This window comes from Eubalaena glacialis, chromosome 2, assembly GCF_028564815.1.
Source record: "Eubalaena glacialis isolate mEubGla1 chromosome 2, mEubGla1.1.hap2.+ XY, whole genome shotgun sequence".
NCBI lineage: Eukaryota > Metazoa > Chordata > Mammalia > Artiodactyla > Balaenidae > Eubalaena > Eubalaena glacialis.
Genome location: NC_083717.1, coordinates 66,882,024 through 66,896,612, shown reverse-complemented (window position 1 = coordinate 66,896,612; position 14,589 = coordinate 66,882,024). Strand labels below are relative to the sequence as shown.

The window sequence follows — 14,589 nt, the reverse complement described above, 5'->3', positions numbered from 1 at the left end:
CTGCTCATACCCGCCGACCACCCGAAAGCCCAGGAAGGCACCACCACTCTCTCAGGAATGTTAGCTACACAGCGTTTGCTGTTCACGAGTCACCGTACGCACTTTTCCGTTCATCCATTCAAAGCATCCAGCCGTTGGTTTTCTGACACATACTTGCTCAGTGAAATGCCTTGTGGTTGGTGCTGGGAGGGAGAGATGAATTTTCATCCTTGGTGGATGGATAGTGAGCTGTGCTGTGAGAGCCTTGCCGTGGCAGTGCTGTCGTGGCAGCTCAGAGAGGCCTGGGGCAGGCCTGGAAGGGGGTTTGGAGGTCAGAGCTGGAGACAGGAGGCTTAGCAGACAGTGGTTCTCAGATACATCTGGAGGTCAGAGGGCTCAGTCAGATGACAGAGTGCTGCTAGGGCCAGGGGCCAGCACGTGGAAATGTCCATATTCCTGCTATGTCACCCACACAGCAACCAAACTACCATAACACCCGCCCCCAACACACATACAGACACACCTCCGCAACAGTATGATGTTTCCAAAGGCCCACTTCTTTCAAGCACTAGTTCCAGAATTCACCTGCAGATCTTTCCAGCTTTGTTGCAACAAGAATTTATCAGGTTTCAGAATAGACTGGTATTGTATCAACCCTCTCTTGCTGGAGGCTTCTCCCAAAATCCAGTGTTTCCTGCTCACCTGGTTCTAGGCAGAGGAGGCCTGGCTCCCTGACTCCCAGCTCTGGGGTGCAGGGATTGCCTTACCAGGCGAGGCCTTGGAGACTTTGGGGTGTGGGGTGCTTTCGAGGATGCTGTGACTCCCTCCCGTCCCTCTCGGAATCTCTTGCTGTGGCGACACCCTGTGGCCTGATTTGGAATTGCACCTTGGCAGTGGGAGGCCCCCCCCCCCCCCCCCCCCGCCGTCTCTGTGGCTGCTGGCCCTTCTGCCTCTTACTCTTTGTTGCTGTCTCTCTTCTGTTCTGCTTTTTCTCCTTTTTCCCCCTGTAGACTCGGCTTTGCAGCTGGAGAGGCTGGTTCGTTTGCCTTTGGGGAAGTACTTTATCAGGCCGGGCGAAATGTCTCAAGTCGCAGGAAATCCATGGTTTGGGGGATGGCCCTCGCCAGCCAGAGCCAGCCTTCTTCCTGTGTAAGTGGCCGCAGAAAGAGCGTGCTTTAATAGCGAGTCTCTTTGCACCCAGAGGTGATAGGCGGTGGCAGTGCATGGGGAGGGAGGGAGTGGGCTTGCCGTGGTTGGACAGGGTCTGCCAGCGTGGACTGAGAAGGCCATCGAGATGGGCCCTGGTTCCTGGGGCAGCGGGAATGTGTTCCGATTGCCTCCTGGGGGGCAGAGGGGTGTCTGTCAGGTAAGGACAGAGGCTGGGTAGTGGTCAGATGCCTGCTCTGCCTGCCCGAGGGGAGAGGGTGGGAAGCCAGCCAGATGGCCCTGGCTGTAAATCCTAGCTTTGCCTCTTATTAGCTCCTGTGATTTTAGGCAAATCACCCAGAACTCATCTGGTCCCTCCTTTTCCTAATTTCTGGTACGACGTAGCTACAGGATGGGGAGGGGGAGAGGATGGCTCCTACAACACACATTTTTTTTAAAAGCTGCCATTTCGTGGGTGTTACTCTGTGCCGTGCACAGCTGTAAGTTCTTTGCGAGCATCATTTTCTCAAACCCTTGCAACAATCCCTTGCAGGGATTCTGTCGTTGTCCCTATGTTACACATGAGGATTTTGGGGCACACAAGAGTTACATCACCTGCTGGATGACATGGTCACAAAGGGCAGGGACAGGATCAGACTCAGGGTGTCTGCCAGATCGTGACCTCTGCATCCTCATCAATCCCGGGGGTTTGTGGTTCCTTCCAAGGCTGGGGTTCTGTTCTGGGGGACGATGAATTGAGGTCCCGTATTTCTCCTCCTCCTTCTTGAACTTCTCTTGCATCTCTGCCCAGTGTCCACAGGGTCAGGAAAAAAGGAGGGACATGCCCATGGGCTGGAGCAAAGTTGGAGCTGATCTCTGGAGGTTATGGGGCTTCTCGGGGTCCACGGTGGCCGCCTCTTACCCAGAACAGGGATCCCCAGGCTGGGCTGCCCTGAGAGCTGGACAGCACACAGCAGCCTGGCGATGTCATGTGCTCAGACACGATTCTGAGCTGGATGCTGGGGATGGAGAGCTGGGCAGACCCAGCTCTGCCCTCGAGGAAAGTTTCCCGACCACTCAGGAGGCAGATGTGGGCGTCTCTGCCATTTTCCACGCCAAAGGATGTGGGCACAGTGGGGCTTGTAGTCAGGTGACTGCACTGGCTTGTAGGGGACATGAATAACCTGGAGGGGGAGATGGGCCTGGGCTGCAGGGGCAGCAGACTATGTTTGGTGGAGAAGGGGCAGGCCAGTGGGCTGGGACGGGGTATCTGGGGAGCAGAGGTGAGGAGCAGTGGTGGGACATAGACTCCATCCCCGCTGGAGAGTGTGATGAGGGGCAGAACTGTCGGGGGGGGGCTGAGATGGCCCCAGTGCCTCCCTTATCTTACGGGCTGCACCAGAACAGCTACCCCACGAGCCTCGGCGCCCGGGCTCTGCCCACCACCCTTGGGGGTCCTCTGGCCTCGCAGCCCTGTGGGCACCAAGGGCGGATCCATCCCCCACGGTACACTGTGCTGCTGAAGCGGGTACCTGCCCTGCCTCCCGGCCCAGCCTGGGCGTGTGAGCTCTCCCTCGCCCGAGCCCCAGTTCAGGGCTGTGGTTTCATGTGGAGCCTCTCCTTACCCCTCCCCTCCCAGTATCCAGCCTGCCATCTGTGCTGCCCGGCTCCCCACCCCCTCAGCTGCTGCCCCCTCCTCAGGCTGGGCCCAAGCCAGCTGAGGCCCCATCGTGTTCCATCCAGGAGGAGCTGCCTGTCTTTGACTGTGGTGCTTTGACAGTCAGCACCGCTCGTTTTAATGCTGGCTTCATCTGTCTTTGAACTGGAGGCAGGTGGGGGTGATGATGAAAGAGAGAAGGAAGGACCATGCTTACTCAGTTTCCCCAGCCCAGTATCCCTGTGTGTGGTATTAAATATTCCAGAAATCTCTTAAGTAATTAAACACCTAATTGCACCCAGGGCTTCTGCAGGGTAATCAGCTGGCGCCTCTGACTAATTAAGCATCTCAACCTTCGCAGAGGTGCTCGCCCCAGGAGCCTGTGCCATTGGGCCCACCCGCTCTGCACATGTCTCCCTGTCCTGGTGGTTACTGGACTTCTAGAAGGCTCTTTGGCAGCTAGATAACTTGGCCCTTGAAGGGCTTCTGCTCAGTGCCTCCTTCCTGACTTTGTCTGGATGCCATTGCTTCTCAGGATGCTGGGAGATGGTTGCCCCCTCCCCGCCCACCCTGAGCTCTTTCCACATCTGAGACTGAGCCGTTCCCATCAGGGTGGGAGAAGTGGAGAGGGCTGGTGGAGAAGCTGCTGGCCATAGGAGGCGCTTGTGCAAAAATGCTTGTCCTTCGTGGGCGACTCGCCCTTGGTTATTTTTAATGTGCATGTGTGTGTTATTTACTGAAACTCTTTTTTCGTTCTCATTTCTCCCCCCTTTCCTTCCCTGATTTAGGTTTCTTGAGGTCCAGAAGCCCAGGCTCTGTAAGATGCTTCGTGTCCTGGCCTTCGCTTATCCCTACACCTGGGACTCCCTTCCCATCTTCTCCAGGGTAAGGGCCCGGCTCCAACCCCTCTCTGCCTGTTGGCAACATCAGGGAATCAATTGTGTCCTGAGCTCTGGGGGTCAGAGCGCCATCCTGGTCACAGTGGGACACACAGGAGTAGAGCCCCAGGTGCTCCCTTAATGGCACTTGCAGACTAGTTAAGAGACGGCATGAACCCAGAGGCCCTGATGAACATAGGAGATGCACCAGTGGCCAGTGCTTACTGGGGGCTCAGGAGCAATTGCAGAGGGCTGGGCAGGGGAGGCAGCCTGGGGTTTAGTAGAGTGACCAGGAGAGCAGGCTCTGGAGGCAAATCTCTAATATTTACTCACTGCAAGACGTTGGACGAGTTATCTTCCACCTCTGTGTCTTGATTTCCCTCATCTGTAAAATGGCCTGGTAATAACACCTCCTTTTGTCAGGCTGTGGGGAGGATTATATGAGACAATGTGTAAAGTGCTAGCTGGTGGTGAGAGTCCCGTAAATGCAGGATTATGTATTATCATCAATTAACATAGTAGTAGTAGTGAAGGAAAATGTATGAATGAAGGTCTTAAAGGATAGATGGGAATTAGATGGAGAACACAAAGGAAGAGGGTGTAGGAGGAAAGACAAGAAGGGGGAAAGTTCATGCACGTTCAAATCCCAGTCCCATTGCTCACTGGCTGTGTGACCCTCGGCAATGAACATAAGCTCTCTGAGCCTCAGTTTCCTCATCTTTATTTTTTTTTAATTTTTAAATTTTTTATAAATTTATTTTATTTGTTTATTTTTGGCTGCGTTGGGTCTTCGTTGCTGCGCGCGGGCTTTTCTCTAGTTGCAGCGAGCCAGGGCTGTTCTTCGTTGCGGTGCGCAGGCTTCTTATCGCAGTGGCTTCTCTTGTTGAGGAGCACGGGCTCTAGTCGCCCAGGCTTCAGTAGTTGTGGCACGCAGGCTCAGTAGTTGTGGCGCACGGGGTTAGCTGCTCCACGGCATGAGAGATCTTCCCGGACCAGGGCTCGAACCCGTGTCCCCTGCATTGGCAGGCGGATTCTTAACCACTGCGCCACCAGGGAAGTCCTCCTCATCTTTAAATGAGGCTGACATCCTGTCCTTCACAGGGGGGTAGAGGAGAATAATCAAATAAACAGAACTGATGGACTCAGCAATGCCAAGCCCAGGCCCAGTGGGTGGAGTTCCCCTCCCAGAGGCAGCGTAAGGGTCTGCTGCATGAGGCCACGATGGCAGGGCCCAGGGATACAGGAGAGGGGTCGAGCTGGCTTCATTAGCTGGGGCACTGAGCGTGTGCTCCTGCTTAGTTCGTGTGGGCCTGGGGGAGACCCAGAGATGGGGATGCAGCCCATTTCCTTGAATCCTTCTTCGAGGACACAGACCACACACAGGAAACCAGAGCAAAGAACAAGCCGGTCCCACAAGGCCACCAAGGCATACAGCACAGGTTCTTGCTATTATGAGCACTGGGTGCTCCTGGCACTCGGCTGCATCAGCCAGTGGGCAGCGGGGGAGGGGAGGGCTTACCCTAAGTGGTGATGTGGCTGAGCACACAGGTTCTGGAATCAGCCTGACTTCACTGCCAGTTAGTGGTTTGCAAGTCACCCTCCAGCCCAGTTTCCTCATCTGCAAGATGGGGGGAATAGTGTCTGCCTTGTGGTCATTGTTGAGGCTCCGATGAAGTGATGCATGTAAAAAGCCTGGCCTAGTGCCCTCCGTAGTGGTGGCTGCCGCCGCTATTTATAACAATCGTACAAAAACCGTACTGAACTCCACACCAGGGTAATGTCCATGATTAATAGTTTTTGATGACTCAGAAGGCCTTCCAGGGATTTTTAGGCCTTAAAACCTTAATTAGTAGCATCAATTAGGGGATGTGCTGGTTAGAAGTGAGTTCAAGTGTGAATAGGCCATTTTTTACTATACTTACGTTTTAGCCCCAGGAAAAAAGTAGTGATATATCTAACTGGATTTTTCTTTTCCTTTCATTTTGTCTTCACTTCTGTTGTTTTCCTTTTCTTCCTTCCTTTCTTTCCTTTTTTTTCTTTTGTAATTAAATAATCCAAAGGCTGTCATGAGCATGCGAGGGATTAAAATACAGTTGCCTTGGGTCTCAGTTGATCACACTCAGAACAGGAAGCCTGCTCACACGGTCCCTGCGAGTTCCCTTTCCAAGCCACAGAACTGGAGAGGGAACGGCCTTGGCCCACAGAGTCCACACTTAGGCACGGGGATGTCTGCAGGCCTCCTCTCAAGATCTGACATATGTTCCTTCCTTCCTTCCTTTCTTCCTTCCTTCCTTCCTCTCTCTCTTTCTTTCTTTCCTTCTCTTTTTTAAAATTTTTACTTTATAATGAATATAGTTGATTAACAATGTTGTGTTAGTTTCAGGTATACAACAAAGTGATTCAGTGATACATATACATGTATCTATTCTTTTTCAAATTCTTTTCCTGTTTAGGTTATTATAGAATATTGAGTTCCCTGTGCTATATAATATGTCCTTGTTGGTTATCTATTTTAAGACCTGACGTTTCTTTAAATACCTGCAGCTATTCCTCTTCCCCGGGGAGAGTGCACAGAACGAAGCCACCTTGTACCACCAGAAGCACATGGCCATGACCCTCCTGGCCTCTTTCCTCTACTCCGCGCATCTGCCGGAGCGCCTGGCTCCTGGACGCTTCGACTACATCGGTGAGTGCCTGGTGGCCCCGATGCCCCCTTGCCCTCCTGTCCAAGGAGGGTGCCCATCCCTGATACCAGTGCACATAGTTGCAAAGAGAGGCCGGGGCAGGGAGAGAAGCAATTCTTCAGGAAGTTCTCCAGGCACAGACCAAGGTTAGTGAAATTGTAAGGTGACAGAGGCCAGGATGTACGTAGCCAGTGGACGACCAGGGAGGATGGCGGAGGATGGAGAGGAGGTGGATCTAGGATTCTAAAGCATTTCCAGCAGGTGTGGGGACAGGAGAGTCCCATTATTACCTAGAATGTGAAATCCCGTTATTAAATGAACATGTAAGGCAGCCGTAAAGAGGAAGAGGAAAGACAGAGTACAGCTGGCTCTGAGGGTACCAGCTGGCAGGGAGCTGTGCTGAGGAGAGGAAAGTGTCTTTGTCTCGTTCCGGTGGGTACGATGGGGCCAGGAATCGTGGTAGAGCAGTGGTTCTCAGGTATGGCCCCTGGACCAACATTCTCAGCATCACCTGGGAACATGTAGATTCTCGGCTCCCAGCCCCCAGACATCCCATGTCTCAGAAGCTGTGTGATTCTCCAGGTGAGCCTGAGCTCACTCAAGTTAGAGAAGCCATGTGGTGGAGAGGAGGTGTCGGAACCACAGGGGTTTACACCTGCCGGCAGGGTCCCTTCCTCTCTGTCTAGGGAAGTGGGTGGCACTGTGGAACGTGTCTCCTCCACCCTGGCTCTGGGACTGGCTGGAGGAGGGACCCTTGGGCCACTTCTGGGGAGGCTGATGAGTCCTGGGATGAGAGCTCCTTAGATAAGCTATCAATACCATGGGGATTCAGATCCTCATCCCCAGGTGGTGGGCAGGAACCTTGGTTCTCCCCAAGCCCATTTTGTCCATGGGTTTCCATCTTCTGCCCAAGACACATGGCCAGATTTTGCTTTGTTTGCTCTGATAAGAGTTTCATCTCTTTTACTTCTTGTCTCCTGCCAGAAGGGATTACAATGAGCAAAATGCTTAGAGGGCAGATTTCAAAAAAGGAGGGAGATGAGAGGGCCAGGGGATTGGAACCTGCCTACGGAACCTGCCCAGCACGTCCACCGCCCCAGCTCCAGCCAGATGAAATAGAGGTGGTAGTGTACGAAGTCTGGGGTGGGGGCAGGAAAAACAGCCCTGGGCCTTGTTTTGCCAGCTCTGGCTTCTTAATAACATTTTATTTACTCGCCTCTACCCTGTCCTCTTGGGCCTAGAGCAGAAAGACACTCCTATGGGGGGAAATTGACCAGATGGGCAGTTAGTAACAGATCTTTAACAAAGGGTTTGGAAAGTTCTCCATCCTTAAATAACAGAGTCAGTCAGATGCTGGGCTTCCTCTCCAACGCCCACAGGAAGTTCCTCCCTATTCCTGCCAGGCGGGATTGTTGAAATTGCTCTTCCTGCTGCAGGCACATTTCACATCTGTTCAGTGCTCGTGGCTCTTCTGTCTTTTTATCTCCTGCCCTAACAGAGACAGGTTTGTGTCTCAGTTGGTGAGCACAGCTGGTCACCTCCTTCTGCTTGGCCCTGTGTCCTTGGAGTACACGGCTCTCGCTGGATAAGGAACCACTTCGTTGCATCACACACAGATTTGGAAATTGGACACAGCCCAGTAGTATGGCTTGAGTGAGGCAGGGGTGGCCCCTCCAGGTACACTTCCTCCCTGGGGGATGCAGGCTGGGGTGCTGACAGCTCCCTGCCCTAAGGAACTCGTTGGCCACCTTCTCAACTCTCCTACATCCTCATTCCTGACTCTGCCCTTGCTCAGTTGGGCAGATGGCCAGGTTGGTCCCTTCTGTGGACACATTTATTGAATACTTACTCTGGGTTAAGTCCTGGGGGTACAACACTGAATTCTTTTTTTTTTTTTTTTAACTGAAGGAGAATCTTTAACTCTTGTGTCGTATTAGCTAGGGCTGCCATAACAAAGAACCACAGACTGGGTGGCTGAAACAACAGCAATTTATTTTCCCGTAATTCTGGAGGTTAGAAGTCTGAGATCAAGGGGACGGCAGGGTTGGTTTCTTCCAAGTCCTCTCTCCTTGGCTTGCCCATGGCCATCTCCATTTCTCTTCACATGGCCTTTCCTCTGTGTACGTGCATGTCTGCGTCCTAATCTCCCCTTCTTAGAAGAACACCAGAGTGGGTCCCACGCTAGTGACCTCATTTTAACTTAATTGTCTCTTAAAGACCTTATGTCCAAATATGATCACATTCTAAGGTACTGGGGGTTGGGACTTTTAACATATGAATTTGGGAGGGGGAGATACAACTCAGCCCATGAAACATGGTTTCTGCAGGCTGTCCCCCAAAGCAATCCCCAGCCCTGGGCAATGGACTCCTTTTCTCACCAATCACCAAATCAGCACATCCCTGCTCACTCCAACCACCCTCGACTGGACTCCCACCCTCTGGGGATGCATACATGGTGACTGGGGTCCTGTAAGTTATTGGAGAGGAAGAGCCCCTGGTTGTGTCTGGGATTAACCAGTGGGGAGAGGAGCACCTCATAAGAGGCCAACAGAAAATTTGGCTGGCTTCTCCTTTGGGACTGAAGTCAGAATCTGAGCTGATCAGTGACAGCTCTCAAGAGGTAACCTTTGGCAGAACTTTTTCATGTGAAAAACAGGACTGCTGGATAAGTTGTTTTAAAAATGGATTTGGTTTGCTCTGATGGCCCTTTTATTTTTCTCATATTACATTTTAAAAATAAATTTTTAAAGTATATATTATATATCACATAATACCCTAATTTCAAGTATATGATTCAATGATTTTTTAGTAAATTTACCACATTGTACAACCATCACCATATATGAGTTTTAGAACATTTTCATCACCCCAGGAAGATCCTCTGTGCCCATGTACTGTTAATGCCAACTCCCACCCCTGCCTGAAGCAACCACTAATCTATTTTCTGTCTCTGTGGATTTCCCTTTTCTGGACATTTGATATAAATGGAATCATACAATATATGGTCTCTTGTATCTGGCTTCTTTCACACCACATAGTGTTTTTAGCATACATGCCATAGCATGTATCAATAATCCATTCCTTTTTTATTGCTGATCTTGGTGGTCTTTTGTGTGTTTGCTATAGGTCATAGTCACCAGCTGTTTCATGTGTGTGTGATCCTGGCCACACACATGCAGATGGAAGCCATCCTTCTGGACAAGACTCTAAGGAAGGAATGGCTCCTGGCCCACTCCAGGCCCCTGTTGTTCTCTCAGATAGCCGGAGCCATACTTCTGTGTCTCATCTTCAGCCTCAGCAACATAATTTATTTCTCAGCTGCTCTGTATCGGATTCCTGAGCCAGAATTACATAAAAAAGAAACATAATTCAGACCATAAGCTTTTTGTGCCAAATGTCAACATTAAGCTACAACTTCCTAACCACCATAAGCCAGTGTCATGGTACCAGTTTACAGTGGCCTAAAATATTTATAATGGTTGGTGTCTTAGCATTTTTGAATGGGTTCATGTCAATAAGGTATTGACATAGGGACATTTCTCTAGACGTGCATTGGTTCCGTATGTGTGATTTTAAAAGGGGAACATGGGTTCAAGTAAGTCCTCATTCAGGCAAATCATTAATATTTCATTTAGTTTTTAATTTATTTAAAGTGAGTTCTCCAATCCTGTTTAAACAATTGGATTAAGCATACCTCCCTTGTAGCTTTACTATTGAAATAGTTGGATTAAGCTTTACTACCCTTGTAGTATTACTCTTGCAGAATGCAACGTGCTTCATCTGATGAGTTTCATGTAACAAAGCCTCTCCCAAGAGCTCCCACAGTGGGAAGAGAATGAGCTGGAAAGGTCAGTAGGGGAACCTGAGAAAGAGTAAGTTGGGTCTGTGGGAGCCCTGGGGGCTGGGAAGGCATTCCAGAATGAAGAAACCTGGTTTGGGGAGTGGTCTTCTTCCTTTTCCCACCTAGTGAAGGGAATGAATAGAAAGAGAGTCCTCTTTTCCTACAAGTACATTCTTTTTCACAATGCAAGGTTCCCATGTCATTATAGATTTGGATTTTCTTAAAAGTCCATAGCCTGTGGCTAAGTGTTACATGTTCTGTTTTGCTCTGTTTTCTTGTCACCAGTTTGATGCTGCCAAGTATTATGCAGCACAGGTAAAATGTGTTACCCAGTGGGCATTGGCTGAGTCAATCACAATTTGTTGTGCTTGTCTGTCACCTTTTAAGCCAATGACATCACGATATTTGGGGAGGTTATACATTTGATGTTGCTTCAGCATTTCATATATGCTGCTGAGTTTAGTGTTCATGTGCAGAGGATGCTAAAGACCTTGCCAAAGGGATGGAAACACTTGGTGAGCTTGTGACAAATGTAGATTCCCCAGGCAAATCAGGAGATGCTGCTTTACTGGTTTAAAATGTTGGTTTCCTGGAGAAGATCTACACTGGAGAAAGTCCCCCAGGTGATTCTGAGTCAGGAGGGCCATGGGCCAAACTTGCAGAAATGCTGATGTCACAAATTCCAGAAGGTACTGGGCCTATCAGCTTTGTTTTGATTGGTCTAACTTTTAGCAGCTCACCACCTAAGAATGTGTCTCCTGCTTTCTACTCTGTGGAGTATTACAAAACACTGAGTATTTTCTCATCTGTTGCATTACTAATTAAAGTTCACTGTTTCATGATGTTTTCAGAGAGTACAGAAATGCTGACACAAAACAGTTTTTAACAGAAGCCCATCACTCCCTGATGTGCACTTGCTAATGACTTAAGGGGCCATCCATCACAATGCAGGATCCTCTTTTGCTGACTCCGGAGCACCTCCATATCTTAGTATACTGCCTCTATGGTTTACTGGCCCAGACACTCGAATGGCCTTATAAATAGCTCATCGTCCAATCCTCTGAGGACAAGTAACAATTTATATTGGATGCGAGTGGTCAAGAAATATGATTTCATTAGTTTTATTATCTGTTTACTTCCTCTGGGGAAGGTAGACTGATAAAATTATATGGGCTGGTAAATTTTAGGTGCATTAATTGCCAGCTGCATGACAAAATTTGTTTTTCTGGCAAGAGGCTGACATTGTTAGTGGAATCTTACTCCAGCAGGGTCTGTGGGCTTCCATTTCATGTTATTGTAACTTCAGTCTTATGGTGGACAAAGGTACAAAGTTTAAATACTCCATTCTAGTAATGCCAAAGGCATGAAGGCTTTTAAATTCTCTTGTTTATAGAGAGTAAAATAAGGTTCTTCATTTAGCTCAGAAGTAGTTGAAAGATAACGGGTGACTAATTTGAAGGACTTTTAGATTATTTAATTTAATCTTTGGTTACGTTGCTTTTTCAGCATGCTTAATGACGAAAATGAAATGTTAAATCAACAAAATAAGACCAGATGTTTCATAATGTTTTTATAAGTTTGGTAAACTTAGTCCCATTGTAACTTTTGGACAGTGTTACAAATTAAAATTTTATAACAGTTTGCAGTACACTGATTTGGACGCTTCTAATGTTGAGTGAGAATGGGTTCAAATATATTAATTATCATTAAGTATTATGAAGTCTAACGTGAGTATAGTTTTGCCTAAGCCATTCCGGAAATTAAAAAGTTTGGCAGTGGGTCAGTTGAAACCTCACTGGGAAGATGTCTTTTAATGTAGCAGTTCTCGCATTGTTTTCATGTCTCAATACACTTTAGAGATGTACCATATTCCCACTGCTGTCTCCAAAGGCAGTGGGGAGCGACGGGGGAGAGAATTCCTAAAGAGATGTATTTCTTCCCCCTCCTCCTGCTTGAGAAACACTACTCTAAAATTTGCCAGTCATTTTTGTTGTGATAAAACTCAGATATGTTTGAATGAGGCCATTTAGTCAATTGCCCCAGAGTTTCATTTTCCTTTGCTCAGTTCTTAGAAAGGAACTCTCCCTCTTCTTTCTAAAGACATGAATTTGTCATTGTTGATTAGAGTTAGAAGTGGGATGTTCAGAAGCCTTTTGAGTACAAAGTGATTTAAATATTTGGTCTGCTGCAATCTTTCTCAAAGTTTTTTTGTGGAAGGAACTCAGCTCCCAGGAGATGTTCTGAGGAAGGCAGGGTGGAGAGGAATGCTGTTTTCGTATGCATTGGAGAAACCTTTCCTTTGGATCTGCTGTGTCCCAAATTTGTTTTGGTCATGGTACCCTTTTTATGTGAAACACCTATTAACACTGTATAACAACACTTTATGACATATTGTTGAATGCCAGCCTCTGATTTTCCAGTCGACAATCCATTATGGATGAAAAGGCAGAGACCTATGTCCAAACTCAGAGATGTTCTTCCAACTTATACTAATGTCTGGTTTTCTTAAACTGTGTGGAAGAAAAAATAAAATAAAATGTATTTATTATAGGAAAGTCCTCCCGTTTCTCACTTGACTTGGTTATATTTCACTTACCCCACTGCAAACATGTTCATTCATCATGAGAAATAGATTCCTGTACGTGTGTTTTGTTAAGTCATTCAATGAACATTTATTTAGTGCTTGGTATATATAGAATATATATATTGGTATATATATATATATAGAACAAACCCCGTCCTAGGAGTTGGGGATACAGAAGAGAACAAAACCCAAACCATCCTTCCCTCGTGGAGCTGATGTTCTATGCCAGTCAGTAGGACAAGAGATATAGATAACTTCAGATAATGGTAAGTGCTTAGAAAATAAGCCTGGGACTTCCCTAGTGGCGCAGTGTTTAAGAATCCGCCTGCCAATGCAGGGGACAGGGGTTCAAGCCCTGGTCCGGGAAGATCCCACATGCCGTGGAGCAACTAAGCCCATGCGCCACAACTACCGAGCCTGCGCTGTAGAGCCCGCGAGCCACAACTACTGAAGCCCGTGAGCCACAGCTACTGAAGCCCGCACACCTAGAGCCTGTGCTCCTAGAGAAAGCCACGTGCAGCAACAAAGAACCAACACAGCCAAAAATAAATAAATAAATAAATTTATAAAAAAAGAAAAGAAAAGATGCCTGGTGAGGGAATAGGGAGGGGTGGGGTAGGGCAGCTGAGATAGGATGGGCACTCTGATAAACTGGTATTTGAGGAGAGACTTGATGGGTGAAAAGGAACCAACTTTGCCAGCATGTGGGGGGGAGAGTATTTCAGGTCCAGGTAGCTGTAAGTGCAAAGGCCCTAAGCCCAGTAAGTGTTTGTCTTATTGGAAGGATAGAAATCAGGCCACTCATTCCTGAAATGTATAGCTCCAGAAGACATCGGCATGACTCAGACAACTATGAAATTTCTCCTGAATGTTCCTCCTGGGAGATTGCCCAAGGGGTTTTCCTATGGCCCCTTGGTATTTGTATGAATTCTTCAACTCTGTAATAAATGTACTTCGGCAAATGGTTGTCACATACATTCTCTCCGTGTTGAGAAACGGGTTTCTAAAACTGGCTCACATTTTGTCTCCTCCAGAGCATGGAACCACGAGCCTCAAAGAAAATTTAATCTAGCCTTTAAAAAACGTGTTTGATGATGTAAAATGCACATGCTCAGGGCCCAGATGTACAGATGTAGAAGACTCACCGAGGGTTCTGGGGGTGGGCGTAGTCCTGGAGTTTTGAATTTTTATCAGAAGCCCCAGGTGATTTTTAATACCATAAGGGAGTTTAAGAAGCACTGATATAGTCCAACCATTCTCTCTCTCTTTTTTTTTTTTTTGGACATAATTTCATAGTTAGAAAAGTGTTGCTAAATAGTACAAAGGATTCCCAGGTACTTTTCACCCTTCCCCCTTTCGATATTTATATTACTCTCTAACAGTGAGAAACTTGGTTCCCATTATCCACAATGTATTTACTTATTTGCTCAATCCTGGAATGTACAGAATGTCCTTTCAGAACTACTAATCCATGTCTTCAAAAAGGCCAACTAATTAGAATTCAATATATGTTTCAAGTTTTTTTTTGTCTTGAGCCTGAGGGCATATACTTAGTCCAAATAGTCTAAATACCTTGGGTAAGTGATAGCTCCCCTTCTGTGTATGTTATTCATTTGAAGTTCTGTTCAGATCTTTTGAGGTTTTTTTGTATCAATTGTACACCCTCCCCCAAGCTTGTTTATTTTACTAATTTGTGGTGGTTGCGTGAGCATGTAAGGCATTAACATCCAATCATTCATTTTACAGATGGCCTGGGGAGAGAGAGTCACATGGCCTGGGGATGTGAGATTATGTTGCCAAAGCCACTGAAGCCTTGGGTG

General features: G+C 47.7%; 1 protein-coding gene across 8 annotated transcripts in view; it reads left to right on the top strand.

The window, feature by feature from the left end:
- The window catches only part of PAQR5 (progestin and adipoQ receptor family member 5), an 87,521-nt gene extending 73,479 nt beyond the window's left edge, over window positions 1–14,042 (top strand). For 7 of the 8 annotated variants that reach the window (XM_061180141.1, XM_061180135.1, XM_061180137.1 and 4 more), the window contains 3 exons: window positions 3,571–3,667; window positions 6,205–6,346; window positions 9,471–12,743. In XM_061180141.1, coding sequence (XP_061036124.1) covers window positions 3,571–3,667; window positions 6,205–6,346; window positions 9,471–9,712 — 481 coding nt within the window. In that variant the 3' untranslated portion in view covers window positions 9,713–12,743. Of the gene's footprint in view, window positions 1–3,570; window positions 3,668–6,204; window positions 6,347–9,470; window positions 12,744–13,106 lie in introns of those variants that run through there. The other variant, XM_061180142.1, reaches the window with a different exon arrangement.
- Window positions 14,043–14,589: the final 547 nt, after the last annotated feature.